This window comes from Chrysemys picta, chromosome 6 (assembly GCF_011386835.1).
Source record: "Chrysemys picta bellii isolate R12L10 chromosome 6, ASM1138683v2, whole genome shotgun sequence".
Classification (NCBI taxonomy): Eukaryota; Metazoa; Chordata; order Testudines; family Emydidae; genus Chrysemys; species Chrysemys picta.
Genome location: NC_088796.1, coordinates 118,294,584 through 118,321,830, shown reverse-complemented (window position 1 = coordinate 118,321,830; position 27,247 = coordinate 118,294,584). Strand labels below are relative to the sequence as shown.

At 43.2% G+C, this 27,247-nt stretch overlaps 1 protein-coding gene across 6 annotated transcripts in view; it reads left to right on the top strand.

Annotated features, from left to right (window-relative positions):
- ECPAS (Ecm29 proteasome adaptor and scaffold) overlaps positions 1-27,247 on the top strand; it is an 89,535-nt gene that overhangs the window by 26,390 nt on the left and 35,898 nt on the right. For 4 of the 6 annotated variants that reach the window (XM_065549727.1, XM_065549726.1, XM_008168758.4 and 1 more), the window contains 19 exons: positions 745-894; positions 4,359-4,530; positions 5,149-5,288; positions 6,776-6,857; positions 7,113-7,232; positions 7,417-7,502; positions 7,789-7,867; positions 11,198-11,247; positions 11,805-11,871; positions 11,971-12,093; positions 13,738-13,841; positions 14,639-14,762; positions 18,046-18,126; positions 18,877-19,108; positions 19,954-20,045; positions 21,926-22,060; positions 23,825-23,990; positions 24,505-24,677; positions 25,640-25,741. In XM_065549727.1, the coding sequence (XP_065405799.1) occupies positions 745-894; positions 4,359-4,530; positions 5,149-5,288; positions 6,776-6,857; positions 7,113-7,232; positions 7,417-7,502; positions 7,789-7,867; positions 11,198-11,247; positions 11,805-11,871; positions 11,971-12,093; positions 13,738-13,841; positions 14,639-14,762; positions 18,046-18,126; positions 18,877-19,108; positions 19,954-20,045; positions 21,926-22,060; positions 23,825-23,990; positions 24,505-24,677; positions 25,640-25,741 (2,278 nt within the window). The remainder of the gene's footprint in view (positions 1-744; positions 895-4,358; positions 4,531-5,148; positions 5,289-6,775; positions 6,858-7,112; positions 7,233-7,416; positions 7,503-7,788; positions 7,868-11,197; positions 11,248-11,804; positions 11,872-11,970; positions 12,094-13,737; positions 13,842-14,638; positions 14,763-18,045; positions 18,127-18,876; positions 19,109-19,953; positions 20,046-21,925; positions 22,061-23,824; positions 23,991-24,504; positions 24,678-25,639; positions 25,742-27,247) is intronic. The other 2 variants (XM_065549728.1, XM_065549729.1) reach the window with 1 other exon arrangement.

Sequence of the window (27,247 nt, the reverse complement as noted above, 5' to 3'; positions counted from 1 at the left end):
AAAGGGGCCCTAAAATGAGTGTAAATGACATCATCGTCGCTTACTTGAAAGTGCCTTTATGCTACCAGAGTGGTAAAAAGCGGTTTAATTATAAACGAGAATCGGGGGGTAAAATCTCGGCCTTGTTGAAATCAATGGCAAAGTTCCAGTTAACTACAGTGGGGCCAGGATTTCAACATCGGCGTGTAAGTGGGAACTGTTGGGTGCTGAGGCCTTTTGGAAACCTGGCTGTACATGTACAGCAAATAGACATGGTGTAGGTATGCTTCATAACTCTGGGTCTGATCCCATGAGGTGCTCATCTCCCTCTACTCCAGTTAACTTCAATGGGACTTTGAGGGCGCTCAGCCCTGTGCAGGATCAGAGCCCAGGTTTTGAACGAGAGATGTTCTCTGTGAGTCTCTTTGGTTGCAGTTTCTGAAGCTAGATTGTGTGTGTGTGTAAATGAATTCACATAAGTACAACGTAGTAATGTTCTTAAAAATGTGGACATAGATAATTAATTCTTATCCTTGCTTGTGGGTTTGTATTTTTTTTGTTTTGTTTTTTTAAACCCAAACCCCCAATTTGCTTCCTGCCTCCCATTGTTAGACATGTTGGGTATCAAATGAAAGCTGCCAGAGTAGGAATCGGTTGACTTCCCCCTCTCCCCACCTAAATCTCTGCTGTACAGTTTGTCTGTTTAATGCTAAGAATCAAAAGGTGTTTTTGTAAATAGTTGCAGTAAATGTAATTGTTTTTCAGCCTAATGCATCTTCTAATACCAACCCTTTTTCACATGAAATATCCTGTTGAACCATCGAAAGCAGCTTCTCCATTTAATCTTGCCGAAAAACCAAAGACCGTACAGCTGCTCTTGGACTTTATGTTGGATGTGCTCCTTATGCCTTATGGGTAAGTGAGGGCGAGCGGCAGCAAAACCCTGTAACGCTTGGAGTATCTTGTATGATGGATGATTGGAAGTGTGCACAAACGTGTGCTCCTTTACCTCCCCTTCCCAATAAAGTTGATGAGGCCCTAATTCAGCAAAGTACTTAAACAGGCACCTTATTTTAAGTTTGTGAGTAATCTCATCCCTATTCAGCAGAGGGCTTAAGTGCTTTATTGAATCTGTCTTACAAATCTCTCATTGACTTCCGTTGGGGGTAGGATCAAGCCCTTAGAGAGGTAAACTGTGGTTTTAAATAATCATGATTTTACAATAAAATAAAAATCAAACTGCTTCATCATCTCTCCCCTGCACCTCCCCATTTCTATGCTTGGTCTGTTGGGGCCCGACCATCCACGGTTCTGAGCACTCCCAACTGCACTAGATAGTAATGGGCAACGAGGGCTCATATCTCACAGGATCGGCCCCGCAGCGACGAGATTTATGTTACGACTTTCTGCTCGCTAGAGATGTTGTAATCTGATTAACAGCTGGAGTGGGTGTGCACATCAGCTCCCAGAGCAAGTTTGTGTACACTCATTATTTACAGTGCAGTTTGGTTTTACTGATCTTGCTCTTTTGCATATTTAATCAATACTTTTCAAAAGCCTCTTCCCTTTGACTCCGTGTTTGCCACTCATTTATATTGTTCTGGAAGAGTTCACTTGGAAGGACATTGGAAATTATTTTAAAAGCAGGACTCCTCCCTCCCCACCGCCCTTGATTGTCACTTGACTGCAGGTGACAGCTGGGATGTTCTAATGCACCTGAGTGAGATAGCAGGACACACCCTCTTGTATTACAGCGAGACTAGTGCTCCTGGTGCACTTTGGGTGGGATTTTCAAAAGCTCTGGCCAAGATTTTCAAAAGTGACCAGTGATTTTGGGTGCCCAACTTGAGACATCTTTAAGAGGCCTGATTTTTTGGAAAGTGCTGAGAGGGTATCTCAGTTTGGGCATCCAGAATCACTGGCCATCTTTGAAAATCTTGGTCTCTGTGTGGAAACTATGCATAGCCTGCTGTAACTTTGATTCACCCTTCTTGGCATAAAATTGCTCGGTGGAACTTGCTCTGTGATTATGCTTCACGGGTGGGATTTGGTCCACGTGTACTGAAGCCCTTATGCTGATAAATCTATCAGGAATAAGTGCTGTCTAAATAGACCCTTATTACATTCTGTTATATTTAGTGGTACAGCCTGGAGGGGGAAGGAATACCCAAGTATAAGGCTATGGCTATTAATCAGGCAGTAGAAGGATCTGTATTCCTGTTCTATAGGTGATATTTTGTTACAAGCTGTTTCCTTAAGTATGTTCTGATCTGAACTTCTGCTGGAACTGAATCTTGGAGTGAATGACCAGGTCTCTGTTCCCAGTAGCCTACTGCATAGTTGCTTGATTGTTTTGTCTCCTTAAATTTTAGTGCTAAATGTTTCTTGGAGGCTCCAGCTTGCAGTAAGATTTAAAAAAAGGGCTTAAAGGCCCAAATCACACAGTTGTTTAAACTCTGTATGTCAAAGATCATTCTCTAGAGTTGGGATCAGCAGTTCCTGCACTGCTGAGATCGTTTTCTGCCTCTGTTTTCTGCCACAGCAGATTCTGGTTGTTCAGAGCAATAGCAAATTGTTCACATTAGTCTCTGTGCCACAGTTCTCATGTTCTGATTGGTTTAGCTGGCTCCCTGGCGCACGGGGGGAGTGGCTGTTACCCTGGCCCCTAGGAGTGCGTGTGGGTGCTCGCAGAAAGACTTGACTGGTTACTTTCTGAGAGTACGTGAACACTGGAGCTGGAGGTGTAACTTCCAGGGCAGGTAGACGTACGTGTTTAACTGATGGAGCTAGCATGATACAAATAGCAGTGCAGCCGTGGCAGCGCAGGCGGTGGGATGGGCTAGCCGCACGAGTAAGTACCTAGGTCCTAGGTGTGGTTGTACTCGGTGGCCAGCTACGCTACTATTGTTAGCATACGAGCTCCATCCGGGCTAGTGCAGGAACATTTACCTGAGCTAGCGTCAATATCCCTACTATGCTGGAAACGAAACCTCCAGGGTTGGGGGGAGGGATAGCTCAGTGGTTTGAGCATTGGCCTGCTAAACCCAGGGTTGTGAGTTCAGTCCTTGAGGGGGCCACTTAGGGATCTGAGGGAAAATCAGTACTTGGTCCTGCTAGTGAAGGCAGGGGGCTGGACTCGATGACCTTTCAGGGTCCCTTCCAGTTCTAGGAGATGGGATATCTCCATAAATAAAAAAATAAAAAAAAAATAAAAAGTTCCAGTGTCGCTGTACCCTATGAAGACCAGGGCCGGAGCCCCCAGCCTCTGAGTGCCTGAGAATTTGAATTCTGTTGCCTGTCTCCTCTATCAACACTGCAGAGATGGGCTGTTTCCAAGGGGTGTTTTTTTTTTGTTTTGTTTTTTACCACAGCTCTCCCTTCTCTTCACATCTCGGGGTTGCCCCCTGAGCAGAAGGAGGCCTGCTTTATGCCTTCTATGTGTTTTCATGCATCCCAGCCTCCTCTGTGAGATTGAGGGGATCATAGAAGATTAGGGTTGGAAGAGACCTCAGGAGGTCATCTAGTCCAACCCCCCTCATACAGGCTCCAGTTAGTACTTGTATAAGAGTTTATCAAATACAGTATTTAATGGGTGTTGAATTCTAACACTGCAGAACCTCATTAAGTCTTAATTCATCGATCACTAACCTGCTAATGGTCACCAAAAAACCCTGCTATCCCTCTCCTCTCTCAACAAACATTTACTAGCAGAGCGTTATTGGGAAGCCTGGAGTTACTGGGCCTTTGTTCCTTTTGCAGCATTTACGATAGCAGACCGACTGTTATGCTGGGAAGAATCATCTGAACTACTCGCTCAATTAACAAACTACATTTTGTGATGCACTGTTGTGTTCGCTTACAGGCTAACCTGTAACTTGCAGTGGCTCTCCCTGTCACTAATGCAACTTGGCAAGGCTCTGCTGTGTGTTTAAATAGTTTGTCTTATGTATATATGAGATGTTGCACTCCATATGTTTTATGGAAATATGTTTATAAGTGTGAATATGATGTAACTGGAATATGCTTCATGCGAAAGGTCTCTTGTAAGGTATCAGTACAGAGCTTATAATCTACTGAGTGTGGTCATCCTATTTGTATGAATGTATCATTCTTGTATCTGAAGCTAGAAATATGAAGTATTACTCTGAAGTCCCAGCTGGAAGGGAAGACGGGCTCAGAGGTAGTTTCAGCACATCAGGTGACAGTCCCAAGGGGGTCTCTGTGACCGAACCTGTCACAATATGGTCAAAAAATAATATTTAAGGGGGAGGGAGGAGTGATATTTATTTTGATCTCTTTAGGTGCTTGTAATGAGGAATTGACTTCAGTTCATAGGGTAGTTTAATAAGTCCACTCAAGTGTTCCTTTTTTCCTTCCAGATACGTACTGAATGAATCCCAGAGTCGCCAAAACGTGCCATCGGCACAGGGCTCTTCTGCATCCAGTAGTGCTGGAAGTTCGGGGATCCCTCAACCTCCTCCAGGGATGAGCTTTTACGCAGCCAAGCGGGTAATTGGAGATAGCCCATGGACACCTGAACAGCTGGAACAGGTAATGCAAATCACGTGGGCTATGCAGGTGTATGAAATGGGAACTTCAGTAAAACGACTTGGTGGGTACAATGGCTGCAACATGCAAGGAATGCACGTTGGTGTGGAAGTAAATGTAGAATTCACTCCAAAAAATGGCTTGCCCAGCTTGTGTGTAAAGCACACGGTGCCTGACTAGGTGTCTGCAGTCTATGTGCACGTTCGTTTGAAACCTGCACTTTTATGCATTAAAGCACCTACAAATGGTTAGCGTGAGACAGAGGTCTAAGGCTGCCACTAATGAGCTGTCAACCATTTTTCCTTCTAACTTTGAAACATATTTTCAGAACTTGCTAGTGAATGCCCAGCTGAGCTCTGTCCTCGCCTGTGTCTTTCTCTTAGATGTAATCGAGTTTCTGAACTCTTCTCTCAGTTCATTTGCAGTGGAGGTTTAACATAACTCTTTGCCACCTAGAAAGCTTAGCTTCTCAGCTGAGGGCGTGCCGAGGCGGTGGAAAGAGTGAGAGTTTCTCTCTCTAGGATTACAAAAGGCCCAGATTTCGGTCTGCTAAACCTCGACATTAATGTAGCACGTCGGCTGGTCAGTAACTTTTACTTTCTCTTCTACGTTGCGGAGCAGTGTAAACTGGGAATAGTAAAGTTCATTGAAGCTGAGCAGGTACCAGAGCTTGAAGCTGTCATACACCTGGTCATAGCCTCCAGCGACACACGACACAGTGTAGCAACTGCGGCAGACCTGGAACTGAAAAGCAAACAAAGGTAATGGCTTCTGTTTAAGAATTGGGCACTGGCATTGCTAATAATAATAATTGCAATCGATGAAGTGATCCTGAAAGGGTACAGGCTGAGAGGGGACAGCAAGTTTATCAGATGGGAAAGCCACACCACTTTCTGGAAATGGACATTTATCCCGCGGGTTAATCACTTCAGCATTGCCCTGGGCTGGAAATAATGCTCCTCCTGGGGGAAAATCTGTGTTTTTTACCTCAGGCCGGCAGATGTCGTTGCTACGGCTATTTGCTGAGTCACTTGCTAAGCAGAGGCTGCTCCGTTCACACAGGAGGCAGCCTGGTGTTCATGCAGCTTGTGGTTGGAGCATACACAAACTGACTTCCTTATTATTGGAGCTGGATTGGTCAGCCTTTTGAATGTGTGGATGAATTCTGTACTGCTGATAGTGTGGGGCTGAATAGTATTGGTTTGAGCCAAGTACAGCATAAGCAAGTCACGTGACGCCTTCTCCAGTGCACCTCAGTCATGGACAGAGAGATTATTTTAATTCATTGGAATAATTTGGTTGAGAAAATGACTCCATTCTTTAGAACCTGGTTGTTCGCTCCCCTTACGGTGGTATTGTGAGCCCTAAGAACTGCCTCGGCATAAAACTCGTTTGTTAAACACCTCTTGTATTATGTATGCCGCTGCTAGATGTCCCATATGTTAACCCCGTGTTTAGAGCTCAGTTGTTATAGGCAAAAATGTGTGTGCCCTTCTCCTTGATTACCCACTCCCCCAGTTATTTTTTTGGCTCATTTGGCTGTGGACGCCACTGTTCAAAGGACAACATAGGACACTGGGGTGAAAGGTCCGAGGTCAGTGATTCAAGCCCAGCTCAGGTCTATCGTGACAAAGTTGTTCTGATCAGCTGGCTGTTTGTTGGCCTGTGTTAAACGGGTTTGGATTAAATCCATTTCCCAGCTTACAAGGGTCCCTATTGCTAAAACCACCATAGTGATTGCCCTCCTGGTTGACAGTCTCATCAGAGAGGCCAAGGATGAATGGGCCTGGAGCTTGAAGTATCTTCTCCCCTGTAGGAGTGTCCCAGCCAGGTCAGAGTCAAGGCGCAATGGTAAGAAACTTGTGGTCCTTAGTGCCCATGCCAGACCAGTTTTGTGGATAAGCAGAAGTCTTTGTTTTCTAGGGCAGTCACTTGGGCTGCCCCCCCCAGCACTAAATTCACATCCCCCGCACTTCGTGGGAAAGGAAGAGAAGGGAGCTACTGTGGGGTTTTTTCATTGCTTATTTGGGAAGCAAAAATCCATCTGTGGAGTACCTGGCTGTGAGGACTTGCTTGTAATTCTTTACCTCATGACTGCAGATTGTAGGTGGGCTGAGGGTGAAATTAGGCTGCACTTGAAGCTAATTAGATTTAGGTTTTTTTCCTTCAAAACATTACACAGTGCTGTAAAATATATTTGTAAATAATTAAGGCATAATTTTAACTTGTTCCTTTAACAATTCTTTAGCTTAATTGACTGGAATAATCCTACTATCGTCAACAAAATGTACAAAGTGTACCTCGGGGATATACCACTGAAAACTAAAGAGGTAAGACTTGCTTCCAGAGCTGTGTTCCTGCTTTATTCATGAGGATCTTATTTTATTTGCCGTGGTTTATTTGCTGGACAAAGCATCCATTTTTAGTTTGTCACTTCCTTTGATCTTTGTTTTTCGCCGAGCAGTTGCTGTTGAGTAAATATATTTTTTTTCTTTTTTGAAAAAAATACACACTTTCATGAATTATTAACAATCAAATAGTATTAGCCACAGCCAAAGAAATATCTTCCATCTTGTTCCTGACAGGGAGTTGTTCTGAAGCCAGAACTGAAACGAGATCCAGTCAGCACCCGGGTTAAATTAAAGATTGTTCCTCATCTTCTGCGTTCCAGACAAGCTGCAGAAACATTCCCAGCTAACATTCAGGTAGCACCTTCACTCCACAGCAGCTATTCATAACGTATCTACTATAATTGTATCATTCCTCCAGTGCCTAGGAAAGGGTTGAAACTTAACTATTGCATGTGATAGCTAGGGAAGGAAGAGAATGCAAATAATATTCGAAAATTAAACCAGTCACTGTATCCGATCTTCTCATGCTTCCCACCAGGTGGTATATGATGGACTCTTTGGTGCAAATACAAACACGAAATTGAGAACTCTGTCCCTGCAGTTTGTACATCATATTTGTACAAGGTAAGCAACTTAGATGGTTTATGGTAATAGATGCAAAACTATTTCAAGCAATTTACAGAGACAGCTTTGTATGGTAAATATGCAGTTGTGCTGAAGACAAAGAATATTTAATTCTATTGCACATGGGTTTTTAAAAAATATTGTATATCTTTTTGTATGTTAAGCTGTAATACTGGCAGAACAGAGAAGATGATGAGGGCAGTTATAGAAAGCAATTGGTTTTTGGTATCAGGGACTGTAGGAGGTGCAAAGAATATATCTTAACACGTTTTCTTTTAAATTCCAGTTGTCCAGAAAGTAAAATAAAGCCACTAGGCCCAATGCTTTTAAATGGGCTTACGAAACTGATTAATGAATACAAAGAGGTGAGTTGAAAGGTTCTTTGTTGTAGAGTCACATTTATTTATTTAGCCCTGGTCTACGCTAGGGGGGAAGAATCGATCTAAGTTGCGCAACATCAGCTATGTGAATAATGTAGCTGAAGTCGATGTACTTAGATCGACTTACCGTGGTGTCTTCGCTGCGGTGAGTTGACTGCTGTCGCTCCCCTGTCGACTCTGCTCTCGTGGTGCTGGAGTACATGAGTCGGCAGGAGAGGGCTCGGGGGTCAATTTATCACGTCTAGACTAGACGCGATAAATCAATCCCAGCTGGATCAATCGCTGCCCGCCAATCCAGCAGGTAATGTAGACATACCCTTAGAGAGACAACGTGGTGAGGTAATACCTTTTATTGGACCAACTTTTGCTGAAGGTATTACCTCACCCAGGGTCATCCCTAGGGGGGTGTGGGGCCCGGGACAAATCCCCCTCCCCGCTCGTCTCCTCACGGTCCACTAGGCGACTGCTTGCCTCTCCCCCCACCTGCTGCTCGCCTCCTCACTCCGCTCGCCCTCCCGCCTCACCTGAATATCAAAGTGGGGACAAATGGCATCCTGGTCTTAAATCGGTCGGGACACAGGGCTGAATATCATGACAGTCCCGATTTTATCGAAGCACGGGGACCCTTGAAGCACGAGGCCCGGGGTGGTCGCCCCCATTCGCCCTACCCAAGGAATGGCTCTGACCTCACCCACCATGTCTCTCTAATATCCTGGGACCAACACGGCTACAACAGCACTGCAAGGATTTATTTGTTTAGATTTATAAAAAAAGAAAAAAAATGATTGGTCTGATTTGAACTGATCTGATTCTTATACCTCATTGCTCTTGCATGATGTTTATTTTAAAAGAATGTATAAGGAAATATTTTCAGCAGATAGGCCAGAGAGAGGAAAGGTGATCTCATGGTACTGAACTGGGATCCAAGCGGCCTGGACTAAATTCCCCACTCTTCCATAAATTTCCTGTGTGACCTTTGGCAAGCCATTTGGTTCCCAGTCTTGCAAACACTTATGCACATGCATGTGAGTAGTCCTGTTGATTGCAAGATTTCCATGGCACTATTCATTTACACGTCTACCCCGATATAACGCCACCCGATATAACACGAATTTGGATATAACGTGGTAAAGCAATGCTCTGGGGGGGCAGGGCTGCGCACGCCGGCGGATCAAATCAAGTTCGATTATAACGCGGTTTCACCTATAACACGGTGAGATTTTTTTGGCTCCTGAGGACAGCGTTCTATGGAGGTAGAGGTGTACTTGAAGTTAGCACATGTGTAAGTGTTTGCAGGATTGGGACTCTATTCTCTCATGCCCAGATCCGGGGAGGTACTTAAGCACATGTATAACTTTAAGTATGACCTTGATGTCATTCACTGCCTGATGAAACGTCCATGTAGTGGTCTTCAGGCGTAGTCCCAAGCAGAGTGCATTGCAATAGCTTAATACAGAAATATACAATCGCTTAATACAAAGCATTGGTTAGTGTGTGCAGTCAGCATTGGAGGGATAAGTTCAAACCGTCTGCCCTAACAAAGGCAGAAGACTGCACGTAGCCACGATTGTAGCTTACCTCCCAGGAGCAGCCAAGGGGCCAAACTTAGATTGTAGACCACGTTGCAAGGGTATGTCCATCTCTTGCCAACGGAGGGTGCGGAAACCGCTTCTATCAAGTCCTCTGGATGCTTCTCCATTGTGCATCAGCAACATCTTGCTCCTCTCTGGGTTGAGTTTGCAAAGGGAAAACTGAGGCTGTGCGCCGGCAGGGTTTGAAAAATAAAGAGCTGCAGAGTAGAGTGTGGTCCGCAGGCTGGAGGACTAGTTGCATTGGGTAGACCACTTTGCTGCCTTTTACAGATTTTTGTTTTTGTTTTGATAACAAGCGAAGTTGAGCCAGACACATTTAAGAACCTTCTGATTCAGGAGTGTTTTTGTTAACTACCAATTTAAATGCCAAAAGCCTCCCAGAGGAGAGGAGAGGGGGGAGGAGGTGGTGAGGACAGGAAAATAACAAGGCAGTAGGGCATGGAGGCAGTGAGAGGAGTAGGTGAGGGGATGTAGGAATGTTAATGTTGCTGAGACATGAGGGAGTTTGGTAAACAAAAGAGAACTGCATTAGATGCACGTTACTTAAAGCAAGGAGAAAACAGAAAAGATAGGAGGGTTGCCAGTAAAGGCTGGGTGTGTAATTTAAATCTCTCTCCCTTGTCAGGTGCATTGATAGTGTTTGTGGAGTGTCCGTGAACCATAGTGTGGCAGTTCCAGTCAGTGGTGATGGGCCAGGGTAGCCGCGCAGCCATTATTGTGATAGCACCTGGGAGTCGCAGTCATGGACCTAGACCCCTTCGTGCAAGGCGCTGCACGGGCCTGATTGCGATACCCTAACTCAGGCTGAGGGCTTGTGTAGGTGAACACGCAGTGTGCGGCAAACGGGTGTAAATCTACCCCATTCTAACTGCCTGCTAAAAGTTCCTTCGTGCGCGGCAGCAGGGTCCACATGGCCAGTTATTGTACAGCAGGCGAGTTTGATTGACACCCAAGCTTGCCACACACTAGCTGTTCGTCTAGCCGTTCCCTGAGTAATACCTTCCTCCACGCGAAGTCAGTGGGACCCAAGGCGGGGTAGGGTACTGTTGGGATGGTATCATTTCAACAGGTACTACCAACCATAACTAAGGGTGTTGTACTCTGGCCCAAAACACGATGCAGGTTTTCCCAGTGTCATTTCATAAAGCAAACTTTTCTAACGCACGTTACCAGTGCCTGATCATGCAAACCCCTTCCTAGTGCAGATTGTTCCAATAAGTGACTCCAGTAAGGCTGTCAGATGAGGTGTACTGATATGAGTGGGGTGGGCCTTTACTTTCCTTACGAAGGGTGTGGTGGGGGTGCATTTAAGTGGTTGGATGGGTGCTACCAGAGCAAAGAGTTTAAATAATTGTTAGCCCGGGGCCCCTGACACTGTTGTGTGACGGGTGACAGGCTCTGCTGGAAGTTGGTTGGGGTCAGTGGAAGGTGTCTGTCACTTGCTGGCCATTTCACATACCTACCAAATCCCAGCAGTTTTTCTTTCTTGAAAGATAAAGGCAGCTTTTTTGGTGTAATTTTCTGTTTCTGTGGGAAGAACGTAATGCATCTATTCTTCGTTTACAAGGTGCTTTGCTCTGGGATTTGATTATTTTCTGGGGCTCTATGTTTCAAAGGTGAGGAGACAGGATATAAAGTAATGGCATAATTGTAAGGGATAGGGGTGTGTGTGTGTGTCTCTCTCTCTCTGCTGACTTGGCTTTTCATTGTTTTATAATTCAAGGATCCCAAACTGCTGTCAATGGCCTATTCAGCTGTTGGAAAACTCTCCAGGTAACTAAAGCGCATTTTAAGTAATGGGATGTCGGATATTTTTTCCAAAGCAATTTGTAACTCTGTCAGCAGGCAGGCGAGTTAGTGTCGTGCCAGATGGCCATTTGCAACAGAGCACAGTGTGTGGAGAAGCACTGTCTTGTGTCATCTCTGCATCTGTAAAATGAAACATGGTGGTGGTGGATCGTTCTGCTAGGAATGACTGATGGTCGTTCATGGAAGCATGCAGAGAGGATCTAATAATGGTTCTCTTCTCTAGATTGCTGCGGGTTTGTTAATTTATGATTTTTAGCGTAGGTTAGCGCGCATGCACTTCGTGAGCTGTGTGTTCAAAAGTGGACCCTCCAAACTGGTTATCAAATTGGCTGTTTCATAGAATGTCTTGATTTCTGAGCCATGCTGAGCGGTTGTTAATGGGAATAATTGCCCAGTGGTGGAGGTTATGCTTGGAGGTAGAGGTGAGTTGCAAAGAGACGAGGGAAGTGAAATGCAGAGTATGGATATGGTTTTGCTCTCAAATTCTTTTTAAAAAACCCACTCAAATGATTCTATTCCAGTCGAATGCCTCAGCTGTTTACCAAGGACATAGCTCTTGTCCAGCAGTTTTTTGAAGCTTTGTGCAAGGTAGGTGATAACATGGGTTTGGGAGAAGGTTATTATTTTAATGCTCTGTTTGGAGGGACACATTGGAGAGTAATGAATCCTCTTGTTTTCATATTGCAGGAAGAGCCCGATACCAGACTTGCTATTCAGGAGGCCTTGTCTATGATGGTTGGAGCATATAGTAGTTTGGAAGGAGCACAGCGTACGCTTATGGAGGCTCTTGTGGCTTCATACCTAATAAAGGTATTTTATTAGAGATAAATATCAGTTTTTAAAAGAAGAGAGATCCGCGTGGTTTGACCCGAATACTCTTTTTTGTTTTTAATTTCATCAAGGAACCCCCTCCCCTCCCCCACCCAAATTCTGTTTTTTGGCATGAAACTAATGAAAAAAATCAATGATTCACTCAGCTCTAATCTCTAACACTGTCTCCACTATGTTTTGTTAGAGATGTTCCGCTCTTCCATTTTCCTTGTACTGTTACAGCTATGCAGAGGCTTTCCGTGTCATGAAGTGAAATGATTTGAAAATGTTCTAGTGACTGGAATAATGATATCCGTGCACCTTGCTTGTTCTTCAAAATTTCCCTGTATCCACGCCTGTCTTTTTCAGAATTGCTAGTAGTGCTGCTAATATGCACCTGGAGGTTCTGCAATTGTATGGCTAGTTGTTCATGCCTTTCCTGTGACATACACATTTACCTGTGCAAAACTAGGTGTACAAATGCATGACAGTTTTGCCCTTGCAGTGCTAGATATCTGGGCCTCAAGACGGTATTCTTTTAAGAAAACTCTGTCCTACCTCTGGAGATTCTATCCAGACCTTGTAGAGAGGCTGGGACTCACTCAGCTAATCGTTGTTTTTTTCATCTCTGGTTACAGTTCTTTTTATTATGGTCTAATCCCACAAATTCTTGTTTTATAACTGCTGAGATGATTAAGGGCTTGAGATCGTGATCCATGATTCCTAATAGAGTGAGTGAGTGTGTGTGTGTGTGTGTGTGTGTGTGTGTGTGTGTGTGTGTGTGTAATTACACATTTAAGTATTCATGCTGTGCTTACTGCAAAAACTGGTGGTGTTTTTTCTGTGTCTTGCTGCACCAAGAATTGGTTTAGAGAGGTGGCCTTGAATTGCCCGAGTAGGGGTTGAGACACAGTAGTGTACCAGATAAGAGTACTGTTAAGGCTGGTCAATTTCAAGAACAACAGCCTTTTCAGTGTTCATTTAAGTAGCTACTTCAGTGTTGTGTTCTCTTCACTTCGGTACCAGTTTAGGATTGGAACCGTCACAGGACTGTGTTTGTCCCTCTGGGGCAGAAGTAACACAGAACGGTGTGTAACACAATAGAAGGAAGTATTCTGATCTTGAAGAAAATTTTTAAATCCCAAGTACAGTCACTGTTTTCCATAGGAATTGTCACAAAATGTCCATGAAAAAGGATGTTGCTAATTACGTTTACAGTGGTTGCTATGACTAGATATGTTTCCAAATGCACTTCCATGTTTCCTTGCACCTCCATAATTACTTTTGGCTTAATTGGGTCAGATCTAAAGTGAAGACGATTGAGATATCTGTTTGCACGCACGCCACATGGAAATCCTTTGTTTTGGCTGAAAATTATTGTTTGCATTATAGTAGAAACTAGAGGCCCCAACCAAGATCAAGACCCACTGTGGCGATACTGTACAGACACATACGTTTAATTTGTCTGGATCCATAACTTGTAGGGGCAAAACAATTATTTCCTTCTCCAACTGAAGTAAACTTTTTTTTATTGTTGAAACAACTGTTTAGGTTCACCTTAAGCTTTTTCTTTCATGCAATTGCCTTTGTTTAAAAAGCTTTTTGTTGTGATGGGCTAATGAGGACTTTTTTTTTTTTTTTAAGCCTGAAGTCCAAGTGCGTCAGGTGGCCGTGAAATTTGCAAGCACAGTGTTCCCTTCAGATCACATCCCTTCCAGATACTTACTGCTTTTAGCTGCAGGAGATCCGTAAGTTTCAGGAGGTGTTAACTTTGCATCTGGGTTAAAATAAATAAAAAATTCAATGCAGTTGTTTGGAAATTGGCCATTGTGTTGTAGCAGTAATGGCAGACTTGCAGAGACCTGTAGCTCTGCCTTATCTTGGCAAGCTAGGGAGGAAGAAGAGAAATCAAAATCTTTCACAGGGTACTTTTGTCTTTTAGTTTAAACCAGAAAAACAAAGTGGGGTAAGGATGGACTGACAGTGTCAAAACTTGAAGTGCTTAAGCTTTGATTTACCATGCCATCATATAATTAAATGAAGCTGAGTAAATCAGTTGCAGCTAGCGTGTCTTGCACGGCATTGGGTTAGTGATGCCCGGGGAACTGCTGGTTCAGATAAGCACTTTGTGAGAGGACTGGCAATGGGTCAGCTAAGGGCAGGGCCATAAAATGGTGAAAAAGAAGAGGTGAAGAGAGGAAAACAAAACTTCTAGGGTGCGGGAGTAGAAAGACTGGAAACTGAAGGCAGTTTGTATAGCTTGGTTAAGATGCTAGCCTGGTAAGATGGGGATGGTGCTGGATAGATTGAGAACACTGTGATATGTAAGTCCAAGAAAGTCTCTTATCATCCAATCTCCTTTCTTCCAGAATCAAAAGGCTGTTTATTTTCTGTAACCTGCAGCTGGTTCTCTGCAGTGTTTAAAAAAGCTTCTTTTCTTAGAAGCCCTCTCTCTCCCCAAGAAATGCACTTGTTATTTGTTAAATAACATTCGCTCTGTGCTCGTGTGCAAATGACTTTCCTTTCTCATTTTTCCCCTTGAAAGACGAGAGGAGGTGCATGGAGAAGCCCAGCGCGTACTGAGAATGTTTCCTGGTAAAAATGAAAAGGAGAGTGCTGGTAAACAGATGCCTTCCTTCCCAGAAATGGTCCATTACATTCAAGACAAGGTACAGCACTGCGGCAAGGCTTGTAATGATTGCAGGCTTTTTTACCCCAAGGCAGTGGTGTTAGCTGAAGTTTGAGGAAAGAGCAGATTTGAGATCGCAAGAACCTCCCTCTCAGTTGGTCCCAATAGGCACCATGACTGGCACCCTTGGCAAAGAAACTAAGGGTTAAGTAGGGCTATGGAAACTGGTCCTTTGAAATAACCACCCTTAGGTCAGCGGGGAAAGCTTGCACGACTGCTGCTTGTGTTGAATCCGTTATGTGGGGGGAGTTCAATCTCCAGGGCCGGTCATCCAGCACCTTACACAAGCAGTTACGTCACACAAACAATTCTTAAAGGAACAAAGACTATGTGTTGGCTGACCCAGAGAAAGGGAGGACTATATTGTACAGCACATAAAAGCGTTACAATATATGGAGAGAGAAAATGGAACAAATGAAGGAGGTTGCTATTAACTCAAAGGCTTAATTAATCCTCTTCATAGTAACTCAGTGGAAAAATGAAAATACTGACTGTGTGAGTGACATGTCATGAGTCCTACAGTGGGAGATGCCCCAGGGCCTGACATGACATGCTGCCCTAGCAGTTTGTTCCCCTCCGTATGCACTTAAAGGTGACCTGTACGGATTTAAATAATGGGCTTGTGCCCTTCTTCGCTTTTCTTATGAAGTATAAAGTCTGAAATGACTTTTTGTTTTAAAAGGGTTTTTTTCTGCATGTTTTTTTCTTCCTTAGGAATATCAGGGATGTCAAATTGGGACTTAACTGCCTTTATAGCAGGACTTCTGGAAGGTCTCAGGGATGTTTGTGACAGCTGACACTTCAATGTCCTAGTCATAGAGTTTAAGGCCAGAAGGGACCACCAGGTCATCTAGTCTGACCTTCTGCATACCGCAGGCCACCAACGCCAGCACACCGAACCCAACAAATGGAATTAGACAAAACTATTGCAGCCCATAGGAAACGAATCTATATTATGTGCCCCAGGCAGAGTATGGGAGGGACTGAGGTGCGCTAGTGCCCAAGGTCCCTGTAATGGCAGGAAAATGATTGAGATGTATCCAGATAATCCCGGCAAGTGACCCGCACTCTGTGCTGCAGAAGAAGGCAAAAACCCCTAAGGTCACTGCCAGTTCAACCTGGGGGAAATTCCTTCCTGACCCTACAGATGACGATCAGACCCTGAGCATCTAAGCAAGAACCAGTTAGCCAGGTACCTGAGAGAGAGAGAATGCTCGGTGCAACCTCAGAGCCCTGGCCCATCCTGTCCAGTGGCTCATCTCCAACCCTGGCCAGCTGTGATGCTTCAGAGGAGGGAGATTAAAATAAACCCAGAATGCATTGAAGGAAAATTCCTTCCTGATCCCATGCAGGTAACTGGCTGAAGTCCTGAAGCATGAGATTTAGGCACATAGATAAATTCATGGCTGGTTTATATACATTTGTTCTTGTATCAGCATTGTCCTTTAGCTTAAATAGCTCTTCACTCTCCCTGATGTATTTTTAGAAAGCAGTCATATCCCCTCTCAGCACTGTTTGCTAAGCTAAACAAGCCGAACTCTTTCAGTTTCATCTCATAAGATCGGTCCTTCATTGGCCTTGATCATTCTACTTGCTCTTCTCTGCACCTGTTCCAGTTTGAATTCATCTTTCTTGAACATGGGTGAACAAAATTGTACCCTGTATTCCAAGTGAGGTCCTACCAGTGCCTTGTACAATGGCATTAATGCTTCCCTATCCCCACTGGAAATGCCTCTCCTGATACATCCTAGAATCCCATTTGCCTTTTTCATAGCTACATCACATTGGTTGCGCATAGTTATCCTGTAACTGACCAGTACACCTAGGTCACTCTCCTCCTCTCACTTCCAACAAATGAACCACCAGCTTGTAGCAGAAATTCTTATTAGACACTAAGCAGTTTGTGCTATTGAATTTCATCCCATTTCTGTTTCTCCAGTCTTCAAGGTCCTGCTGTATAATATTCCGATCTGCCTCTGTATGGATAATACCCCCCAACTTTGCATCCTCAGTAAATGTCATTGAACTGAGGGGAGATGGTGTTGAATCTCTAGCAAAATTTTCCTTTATCCAAAATAGGAGTTGTTCCAGTTAAATAGGTGTTCAGAAAACCCCCCAGAATTTTCATCAATGTGACTAAAAATCCCTTTCCCTTTCAGTTCCCTTTTTTGTTCTCTTGGCTCTCGTGATGTCACCACTTCACTCGGGATCGCAGAGTCCTTCAGCTTTGACAGACCTGAATTTCCAGCGTGAAAAACAAACAGGAGAACCCCCTGTCCACACCCCCACCATTATTTGGGTCTTTTTTTTTTTTTTTTAACAGAAGCATCAAAGGATACAAGACTAATTTTTCCCCTTTGCTGAGACACTTTAAGTGTTTGTTTTTCATATGCAAGTGGTGAATAATAAATATGTGCTGGAGCTGGTCCATATAAGAACACTTTACGGCCAGGGTCAGTGTGCAAAATGACTTCCCTACATAAATGAGCTTAACTCTTGTCTTCAAAGTCTAGAGAACTAAATTTAAAGGAGGAGTAAGATCCAGTGTTTCGAGAGCGTGGAGTAATGGGCTCTGATCCAAAGTTTTCCACTCATTTGACTTTGGACGCTTGCTTAAGCTGTCTGTGCCTCATTAGGGCCCCAATTAAGCAAAGAATTTGAGGACATAATTGATTCCACAATTGTTGAATCCAGGCCTAGAGCCATCGTACATGCTGATAAACTAATATCTGCCGACCTTATTGGGGTGTTGAAAGTAGGGCTGGTTGGAAGCTTGTTTGACGGAATCTTTTACTCTTGGAAGATGTTGATTTGTCAGAATTGAAACATTCTGTGGGAATGTGTTGATTTTGATGAGTTTCCAGGGGAAACCAGGCTGGTTTCCTGCTGGCTCCTAAGCTTCCTGGCTTCTTGCTAGCCTGAGCTGGCAGTCTCCAAGCTTGGAAGCTTTTTTTGGAATTTGGTTTGAAATTTTTGAAATGAAATGTGGTTGTTTTTTTTAATATTTTTTTTTTAAATTTGTAGGTTTTCCTGTGGAAGGAAATTCCAGCTCTAGTTGTGAGCCTTAATTAATGATTCTAACGCACTTTTGAGATCTTCTGGTTAGCTTCATTATGCAAATGCACAGTGTTTTCTTTATAATTACATTTGCTGAGTGGAAGATAGTGGTACAATTAGTTGCAGCAGAAAAGATTATTACTAAGTATGTGTGCCATTTACAGCCTGGCATTTACCCCTGCTAAATGTATGTGTTTGTTGTTTAGGCTTCTCACCGAATGAAAACTCCTGCTAAATACATGACCGGAACTGCAGTCCTGCCTTTCAATCCTGCTACGTTTGGAGAGGTAATTGTGTCTGTCTCACGACAATAGTGATACATTCTTACATGTCATTATTTAACCTATGGGACACTGGGAGAACAGTGGTGATAGGATGTCAGGCAATCTCGGTTCAGTTCTTTAAGGACTTCTGGGGACTTGACCTGATTGACTTTGCCACAGACTCCTCAATCATCTTCCCTAAAAAGGGAGATTTGAGGTAGCTCAGTAGTTGGTGTGTCACGGTCAAGGGATGGTTTTCTGAGGAGGATGTGTTGACCATGCCTCCTTGCACACGTACCTGGCATCCTAACCTCACAAAAGAAGGCACTGACGGTCGTCTTCGCCCCCCCCCCCCCCCCCCAACAGTGGGAAATCAAAGGCAGAAGATACTGCACCCCCAAGACATTGCTCGTATAGCTTGGTAGCAGGTAGGGTGGTCCTGATGTCAATGATGATCCTTAGACTCAATGAACCAAATTCAGAGGTGATGCGTTACTTACACAATGTGGGCTAAGGGACGCTAAATTGGTGTAACTTACATGCTGAACTGGCTGAGAAAAGATGCAAGTTACTCCAGTTTAGAAGCACCTTTGTATTTGACTCGTATGACTTAGTCCAGCAGTTTTCAAACTTTTTTGAGCTGAGCACCCCCTTTGAGTTACAATTTTTGGTTGCATCCCCCTAGAGGGGCTGACGGCCGGGGGGCCTGCTGGATCTGACTCCTGTTTCCCTGTGAAATACCTTTAACCCTATCTTGTTCTCTTCTCTGTTTAGATAGTCCTGTACCTGCGAATGTGTCTTGCTCATAGCGCAGGTGTGGTGCCATCCTCTCAGAACTTAGCTGACATGCAAGACCATGCTCCAGCAATTGGCCGTTATATCAGAAACCTGCTGTCTGGCAACTTCATATCTTCCTCATCATCGTCATCTTCCTCAAAAAGTGGAGAAACCAACCCAGTGCAAATCTATATTGGCCTTCTTCAGCAGCTGTTGTCTGGTGTTGGAGGTGAGGAACCATAGACCATGGTGCTGAGTAAAGAAGAAAAGCTCTTTCTATAACTTATGAACGAGCGTTGGCCAAGCATACTCAATACCCTGAACTTCGCTTCAGTGAACCATAGGTTGTAATGAGAACTAACCCAAACTGTCCTATCCCAGTTTGTGGTTTAGAATTATTCCCTCGCACACAATTGTGAAAGGGGTTAAGGAGAGAGAGAGAGCGCCACAAGGTTGGGGTGTCAGAACTTTCAGGTCATTGTCAGTGTTTATTACAGTCTTTGCACACCTGAACAGTTCCCTTGTACATAGGCGCCAACTCCATGGGTGCTCCGGGGCTCAAGTACCCACTGAAAAAAGTAGGGGGTGCTCGGCACCCACAGGGCTGGATTAATCTTTTGTGTGCCCCGATGCCTGGACTGTGGCCTGCCCCCTGAGGCCCTGCCAGTAGCCCTGTCCCGCCTCTTCCCTCCGAGGCCCCGCCCACCACTCACAGGGAAGGGGAGGGGAGCACCCATGGGCAAAAACAAAAGTCCATGCCTGTGCCCTTGTAGAACAACACTCTTCATCAGCTATCGGAGGCAATTTAAAGTTTCGTCACAAACTACTGGTGTACCTTTAAAACAGTTTACTAGAAATATGCATTCACATACTAACTATTTGCCTGTCTGACATCCATAAGAGAGAGAGTACTCAGAAATAAAGTTATGACTTTGACATTCCATATTATCTGAGATATTTTAAATTTGCATTGAACTGTTTGATGCAGCATTATCTGCCTGTTTTTTCCATTAGTTGTAAATAGAAAAAATTGTATTTCATTTTCCGAAACTTGATTCTTTACTTACTCTTTAGGTTTGCCAGTCATGTACTGTCTTCTAGAAGTTGTTTCGGTGTATCCAGAAAAACTAGCTACCAGATTTGCAGACAAAATAGATTGGATAAAGGTACGTTGCATACACATGTGGATTTTTTTTTTCTGTTCACTTTTGCAAAATCTGGCATTTCAAGACCTAATAATTTTCCAGGTAGCTGATTAGATGATCAGTACTATCTTGAGGAGTGAGAGATTCTTTTTTGCAGCATTTTTATTTCCTATGTCTCTTGCGGGTTTCGTTTGCACTGTTCAAAGAGTTCTCTCTCTTTCAGTTCATTACTCTGTGATCGGGTATATGTTTGCTAAGTCATAGTTTTAGGTAGGAATTGATGCTACTAAGTGTACATCTATACTGCAGCTGAGAGTGTGCTTCCCATTGTAGCCGGGGATAGCACTGACGGTGGCTCGGGCTAGCCACTCAAGTACATGCCCAAGCTGCTGCCCATGCTACCCTCAGCTACATGGCTATTTTTAGTATGCTAGCTCAAGCAGAGCTAGCGCCTGTCTGTCTACTTGTGCTGGAGAGCACGTTCCCAGCCGCAGTGTAGACATACCCTGTGTTCCTCACATTGGTAGACTCTGAGGGTTATGTCTACACGGCAGTTAAACAGCTGTGGCTGGCCTGTGACAGCTGACTCAGGCTTGGGCTACAGGGCTGTTTCACTGCAGTGTAGACATTCAGGCTTGCGCTGGAGCCCAGGCTCTGGGACCCTCCCCCTCCTGGGTTCCAAATCCCAGCCTAATGGCCAAGCCAAACCTCTACACAGCAATTAAACAGCCCCATAGCCAGATCCCAGCAAACCCAAGTCACCTGACATGGGCCAGTTGCCGGTGTCTTAGTGCAGTGTAGACATACCCTGAGGGCCAGATCTTTCACTTCTGTCAAAGTAGTTCTGTTCTCTGGTAGTTCAAGGGTCTGACTTCACCCTGTAAAAATCTACCAGTGAGAGGAACTGCTCTGGCAGCTCTCTTGAGGTGGGTAGGTGGAGGGCAGTCTGATATACTGCTGTAAGTTTTGAATCACGCTATATAACTCCATTGGCAGTATTCTGGTAGTGATAAACTTATTTTTTTTGACCCCCTCTTACCCCCCCCCATACTCTCAGGTCACCTGAATCCTTCCATTTGGGGGCGGTGTGTGTGTATGTACACAAAATTCAGATGAAAGGATTCAGGTGACCTAAGAATGTTGTTTAAGTTTATACCCCTACTTTTTGCATTTCTCTCTCGCTACACACACACACACAAGCGTGTGTGTGGAGTTAAATGCAAATAGTAAGGTTATAAACTTAAAAACACAAGTCAGGAAACAAATGTTTATATTATGTTTGTTATGCTAACGTTGCCATAATAACCAGACCTTTTTAACAGTTTAGGTAATAAAAAATACCACATACAAACAACATGGGTGAATTAATGTTGCTGTGAGAACTGTGACTTTTCCATTTCTTGACTTCTGTGTCTGTGGCATTTGCAGCCTTTGCATTAAGTAGGTTTAATCTCTTCAGCTCTTTTTCTTTTTATTAAGTGAAGAGGAAAGAGCAAACGAAAGGAAAACCTACTCTGTGGCACTATGGAATTGTTGTCTTGTACAATTCCATGCAGTTATTAGCTCCCTATGGCTGGGGAACATAAAATTTCTTCTTTAAATGCCTGATTCAGCAAAGCATTTAAGCACCATGCTAACTGTAAACATGTGAGTAGTCCCCTTGAGGGCAATAGGACTATTCATGCTTAAACCTAAGTACATGAGTGCTTTGCTGAACTGGGTCCTAAGCAAGTTACTTAGTGATGATGATAATACTCCAAGGGTAAAAAACACTTTAGAGTAAAATATGGAGTGTAGGTGGGTAGTTGCATCTGAACGGCGTGCTACTGTATTAAAGGTAGAACATCAGTGAGGTATGTTCCATCTTTGTCGTTGTGTTCTTTTTTTTTTTTTTAACTTAGAGTCTGATGAATACAAACAAGGAAGAGATGCGTGAACTGGCAGCACTATTGTATTCTGTAGTGTTGTCTACAATGTCTGGAAATGAACTGAAGTCCTCTGTTCAGCAACTGATCAAGACAGCAAAAGACAATCATGTAATTATATTCTCTTTATCCATTTCACGTATTTTTTTTTTTTAATTGGGACATTTTAATTGAAGATGTTAATCTTCTAGCCGTCCAGAATTTATTACTTACTGATTTTTTTTTAAAAAATGGAAAAGCACCATTGAATTAGTTAGTTTCTTGTTGGAAGTAGGAAAAAAATGTTGCTATATTTGAGCAGAACAGCTTTTCTAAGTAAATAAATAATTGAAATTATACTCAGTCAATATTTGACATTTCTCCTGAGCACAACCAGGACAGGTAGGAACCATTATTAAGAAGTTTAGTCAGTTAAACAGTCATCATTCTATTGCATGATAATGGGTTGCACCAGCTACCTCCAGCAGGTATAAGTTTTGTTTTTATTGATGAACAATTAAAGGTAAGCACAGATTTTAGGAAGTATTTAGCTGGTCACTCATTGCCCTTCCCCTGGCTAAGCCATAGCTCCCTCCCTCCCTTCACCGCTGGCTAGTGAAAGCTTCTCCTACCCAGCAGCCTTTGCTAGGTAGGGCATGGTTTTATGGTCCACAGCCTTCACCTCCCATGACTGTTCTCACTACTACATGGGGTTTCCTTCCTTCCCTCTGAGCCCCTCTCCTCCTCTCAATATTCATAGATCTGGCGCTTACCTGAGTTCCTTGACTAAAAGGATTGCAAACAATGAGGAATTCAGCCTCCCTCCCTCCCCCCAAAGAAATCAGGCAAATAATTTTCTTGATGCGACTCACCTACCGCAGTCTCAGGAAAGAGTTAGATCCTTTCCCCAAAGAACTATTTTGATTTTAATCCCTACGTAGATCTCAGTAATCTGCTATTTTACTAGTACCTTAACACCATGTTCTTTTTGAAGTCAAATGGGACTACTCCCAGGTTTAAAGCTAAGCTGAGACATTAGAAACAAAATAGTCTTTATTTTACTCAGTTCTCTCTCAAAAGAAATACTTTTTATGAGAACTTTCATTCTGTCTTTGAGATCTTCCAGTCCCCCCTAGATCTACTCTTTCCCCTTCCTTTTTACAGTAGTATGTTGAGGATCAAACAAAAACATTAAAAAAAAATGCAGTTCTGTTGTTTGCATCTTTTAAATCTTGAAGCCTTATTCCTGCAGAGTATCCTTTCAAATTAATCCAGACTACTGGATTCTGAATCCAGAACAAGACATTAGCTAGACATTTCTAATACAAAGATCAACGCTGAAATAATTAATGTTTTTGCTTTAACCTTATCTAGAATGATGGGACCAGATTGTGCACTCACTTGTGAATTTTGAGTAACTCCACTGAATTGAAGGGATTTTATCTGGAGTAAGCAAGAGCAGAGCTTGGCCCCTTGTTTCAGTCTCTTGTATGTGCAAACTGGGGAAGACCGCACTGCTCACATTCGGAAGGATATATTTATAAACTAAAGGATTACAGATGTGTGGTTTTGTTTTTTTTTCCTCCTGGTAACTTGAGGGGGAAGTTTTCAAAAGATCCTAAGCAATTTAGGAGTGGAGGTCCCAGTGACCTTCTGTGTGTCTTGAGCTCCTAAATCCCTTAGCTATTGAAAATCTCCACAATTTAGGCTTCCAGGGGAGAAAACATTGACAGAACCGACAACCTATGGAAAGCCCCATAGGCTGGGCTATACCTCAGAATTTTCGTGCTGTACCTTTCCAGCGGGCCTACCTATACATCGGTCTTTTCATGTACGCTTTATGTAAAATGCATGATTGTGTCTGTAGATTTCCTACCATGTTGGTATTGTCTGTAGAACCCGGAGATCCAACATGGATCCTTGTTGGCTTTGGGATTCACAGTAGGAAGGTACCTGGCCAAAAGGAAAACCAGAATGATGGAGATGCATGACATTGAAGAGCCAAATATTGTTGTCATGCCAGAACAAGACCAGCTCATAAAGACCACAACAGAAACAATAGGTAACTTCACTCTTGGCTATTGTATTGCACCTTGGCATTGATGGTTCTTGCATGAGAATCTATGTAAGCATAGTTTCCAGTCACAGCTGGTTCAGGATATTTCTCAGGTTGGCTGCATGAACTGACAGTGGCCTTGATGCTGAGTAACACCTGTCTGATGGATTTGCCAGTCTTTAAGACTGTCTCCATCTCTGTTGTCTGATCAGGTGTAAACAATGCTCACTACTCCAATATTAATTAAGAAATAGACTCCCATGTGAGAGACCAGCAGGTGCACACAGGTGTACGTTGGTGGTATATTCTTCTCACTTAAATTGGTTTTACTTTATTCTTTAAAAAATATATATATATATATATATATATATATATATATATATATATATATATATATATATATATATATATATATATATATATATATATATATATATATATATATATATATACACACACACTTCTGACTGCACTCAGGTTGTAGAGCCAAAAACCAAGTCATCCTGTTGCTTCTCTGTAGGTTCCTTTTTGGACAGCACCTCTCCGCTCCTGGCAGTTGCTGCTTGTACAGCACTGGGGGAAATTGGCAGGAACGGCCCCTTGCCAATTCCCAACGAAGGCACCGGGTTTACAAAGCTGCATCTTGTTGAAAGTTTACTGACCAGAATCCCTTCTGGCAAGGAAACAAATAAGGCAAGATTTTTTTGGTTTGTTAATTTTGTTTCTGGCATATTTGTTCTTGTTTGTTTTTGGGTTAAAGTGAGGCTAACGCGATTACCTATCAAGTTAAGAGAGACATCACCCTTACAGCCTTGGTGATGACATTTTCAAAAAGTGCTTAGCCTTGGTTTAACTCTGCTCCCACTGAAGTCAATAGGAGTTTTACCCTTGGCTTCAGTGTAGGAGAGCTAGGTCAAAGGCTGTTAGAAAATCCCTTGAATGAATAATAGTTTTTGTGTTTTTTATCTTCTTGGGATGAAACTGAGGGTATGTCTTCACTACCTGACAGATCGGCGGGCAGGGATCGATTTAGCGGGGGTCGATTTATCGTGTCTAGTCTACACGCGATAAATTGACCCCCGAGTGCTCTCCCGTTGATTTCTGTACTCCCAGCTCGGTGAGAGGCACAGGCGGAGTGGACGGGGGAGCAGCAGCAGTCGACTCACCGGGGTGAAGACACCACGGTAAGTCGATCTAAGTACGTTGACTTCAGCTGCGTTATTCACGTAGCTGAAGTTGCGTAACTTAGATTGATTCCTCCCCCCGCCCTCCAAGTGTAGAAAATGGGATATTGTGGCTGAAAATCAGGAAGAACTTCTCTAACAGTACTGTGTGAAAGGGACTAGGCTCTGGACCGGACCTCAAATAGATTGAGGGGAAACTCCACCACTTGGGTCATTTTCCAGTGATTTTTTTTAATCCAGCTAGTGCTGTGCTGTAGGGAAAAGTTATGCGTTGGCAGGAGGATGTACTGCATGACCTAGTAGGTTTTTCCCATCTCTGATTTCTAGGAATCTATGACAGCTTGTGATTAAACTCAGTGGGAAGGCGTGAAAGAGTAATAATAAAAGCTCTGGATTTCAAATTAGGAGGCATCTATGTTGAAAAAGTGCCTGCTGGGTTTATGAGTAAAATCTTGTGATTCTATTTTTAAGATGAAAGAACGAGCGATACAAACACTGGGTTACTTTCCAGTGGGAGATGGAGACTTTCCCCACCAGAAACTACTGTTGCAAGGACTAATGGATTCTGTGGAGGTAAGGCACTAACATTCTCCCTTACACCACAATGAGTGTTTCAATTAGTATTGGCTTTCTGAATACTTTGGGCCACATTTACAAAGGGAAATGGGAGCTGCTCTTTGAAGTGACTCATTCCATTTTTCATATCTGTTCTTTCTATTTGCAAGCAGGCTGGTAGAGGGTGAAGAGAAGTTTTGTGTATGTAAAACCTGTGGCCTCAGTTTTCTCTCCCAGTCCCATAAACACTTATATACATATTGTCAATGGGACTGCTTACGTCTGTAAAGTTAAGCACGGGTGTAAGTGCTTGCGTTAACGGGCACTTTTAGAGGCCACTTCTGAAAATCTGGTCTTTTAAAATTACTAAAGATACACATTGAATGTCAAAATATCTTGTTCCTGTGACAAATTTTAAACAAAGGACAGAAATTGTATTGGAAAGACGTTGAGTGGCGTAGCTCAACTGAATTAAGCATTTTAGAAAAAATCAGCAATTTTTTTTGTTTTGTTAATCCCGGAACTCTGCTCTATATTGGAAATGTATTTTGTTCCAGTCTGCACAGTATTTCAGAGTTGCTAATTTACTGAATGAGATGCTGGAAGGGAGAATGAAAAACTTCTTGCACATTACGGTAGTGTTCTGCATTTGCATGTTGGTTTTCCCTTTCTCAGTTGATCATAATCACATTGAGCAGTTAGCAAATACAGAAGTGACTAGTGAATATCAAATTATGCTGCCGTGGCCAAGCCCTGTAATATGACATGATTGTAAAAGCAACAAAAATGACAAGGTCATCCTGTTTGTATCTCCAAAGTGGGCCTTTCAAAATGCAGCGCTTCTCTTCCTAGAACTTTTCCGAGGACAGGAGAGCTTCCTGTATAAAATGTTTACTTGAGCACAAGGATTTATGTGAGCTTGCAGAAAACTAATTTGGAAAGACTATAAGCTAAGGGACTGATTCTGCCAAGAACCGAGAAGCTATTGCTCTAATTGAAATCAATGGGAACTGCAGGTGCTCAGCGGCTTTGAAAATTAAGCCTATGGGCTACATGTCATAGTAAAAAAAATTATGTATATATAAATTAAATGAGTAGCAAAGTTCCGTGCCTGTTCTGCGCCTGATGCAGGTAAAAGGAATAGAGAGGAAGTGGTAGAGGGACACAGAACAAAGCTAAATCTTACTCACGTGTCCCTGGTGAGTGGAAAAGAATTTCTTTCCATCTCTTGAAGTTAGAATGTGCTGCTCAGCTTTTCAGTGTGTCTGGATAGAACATTTAACAGCAGTTTGTTCCCTGAAGTGGTGGGTAGGGGAATCTTTTATTTGACTTCTGCCTAGTACAATAGAACCTCAATAGTTCACACCAACGACTGGGCTTGCTGAATAAAGTGAATAAACCTTTTGTTTTTCAGTCCAGGACGCTGCATCACCTTTGTTCCCTGGTTTGGACAAACGCAGAACAGTGTTAATGACTTTATAGCAGGCTGTCAAATATTCCATAAAGCATTTTGTGAAAGTAAAA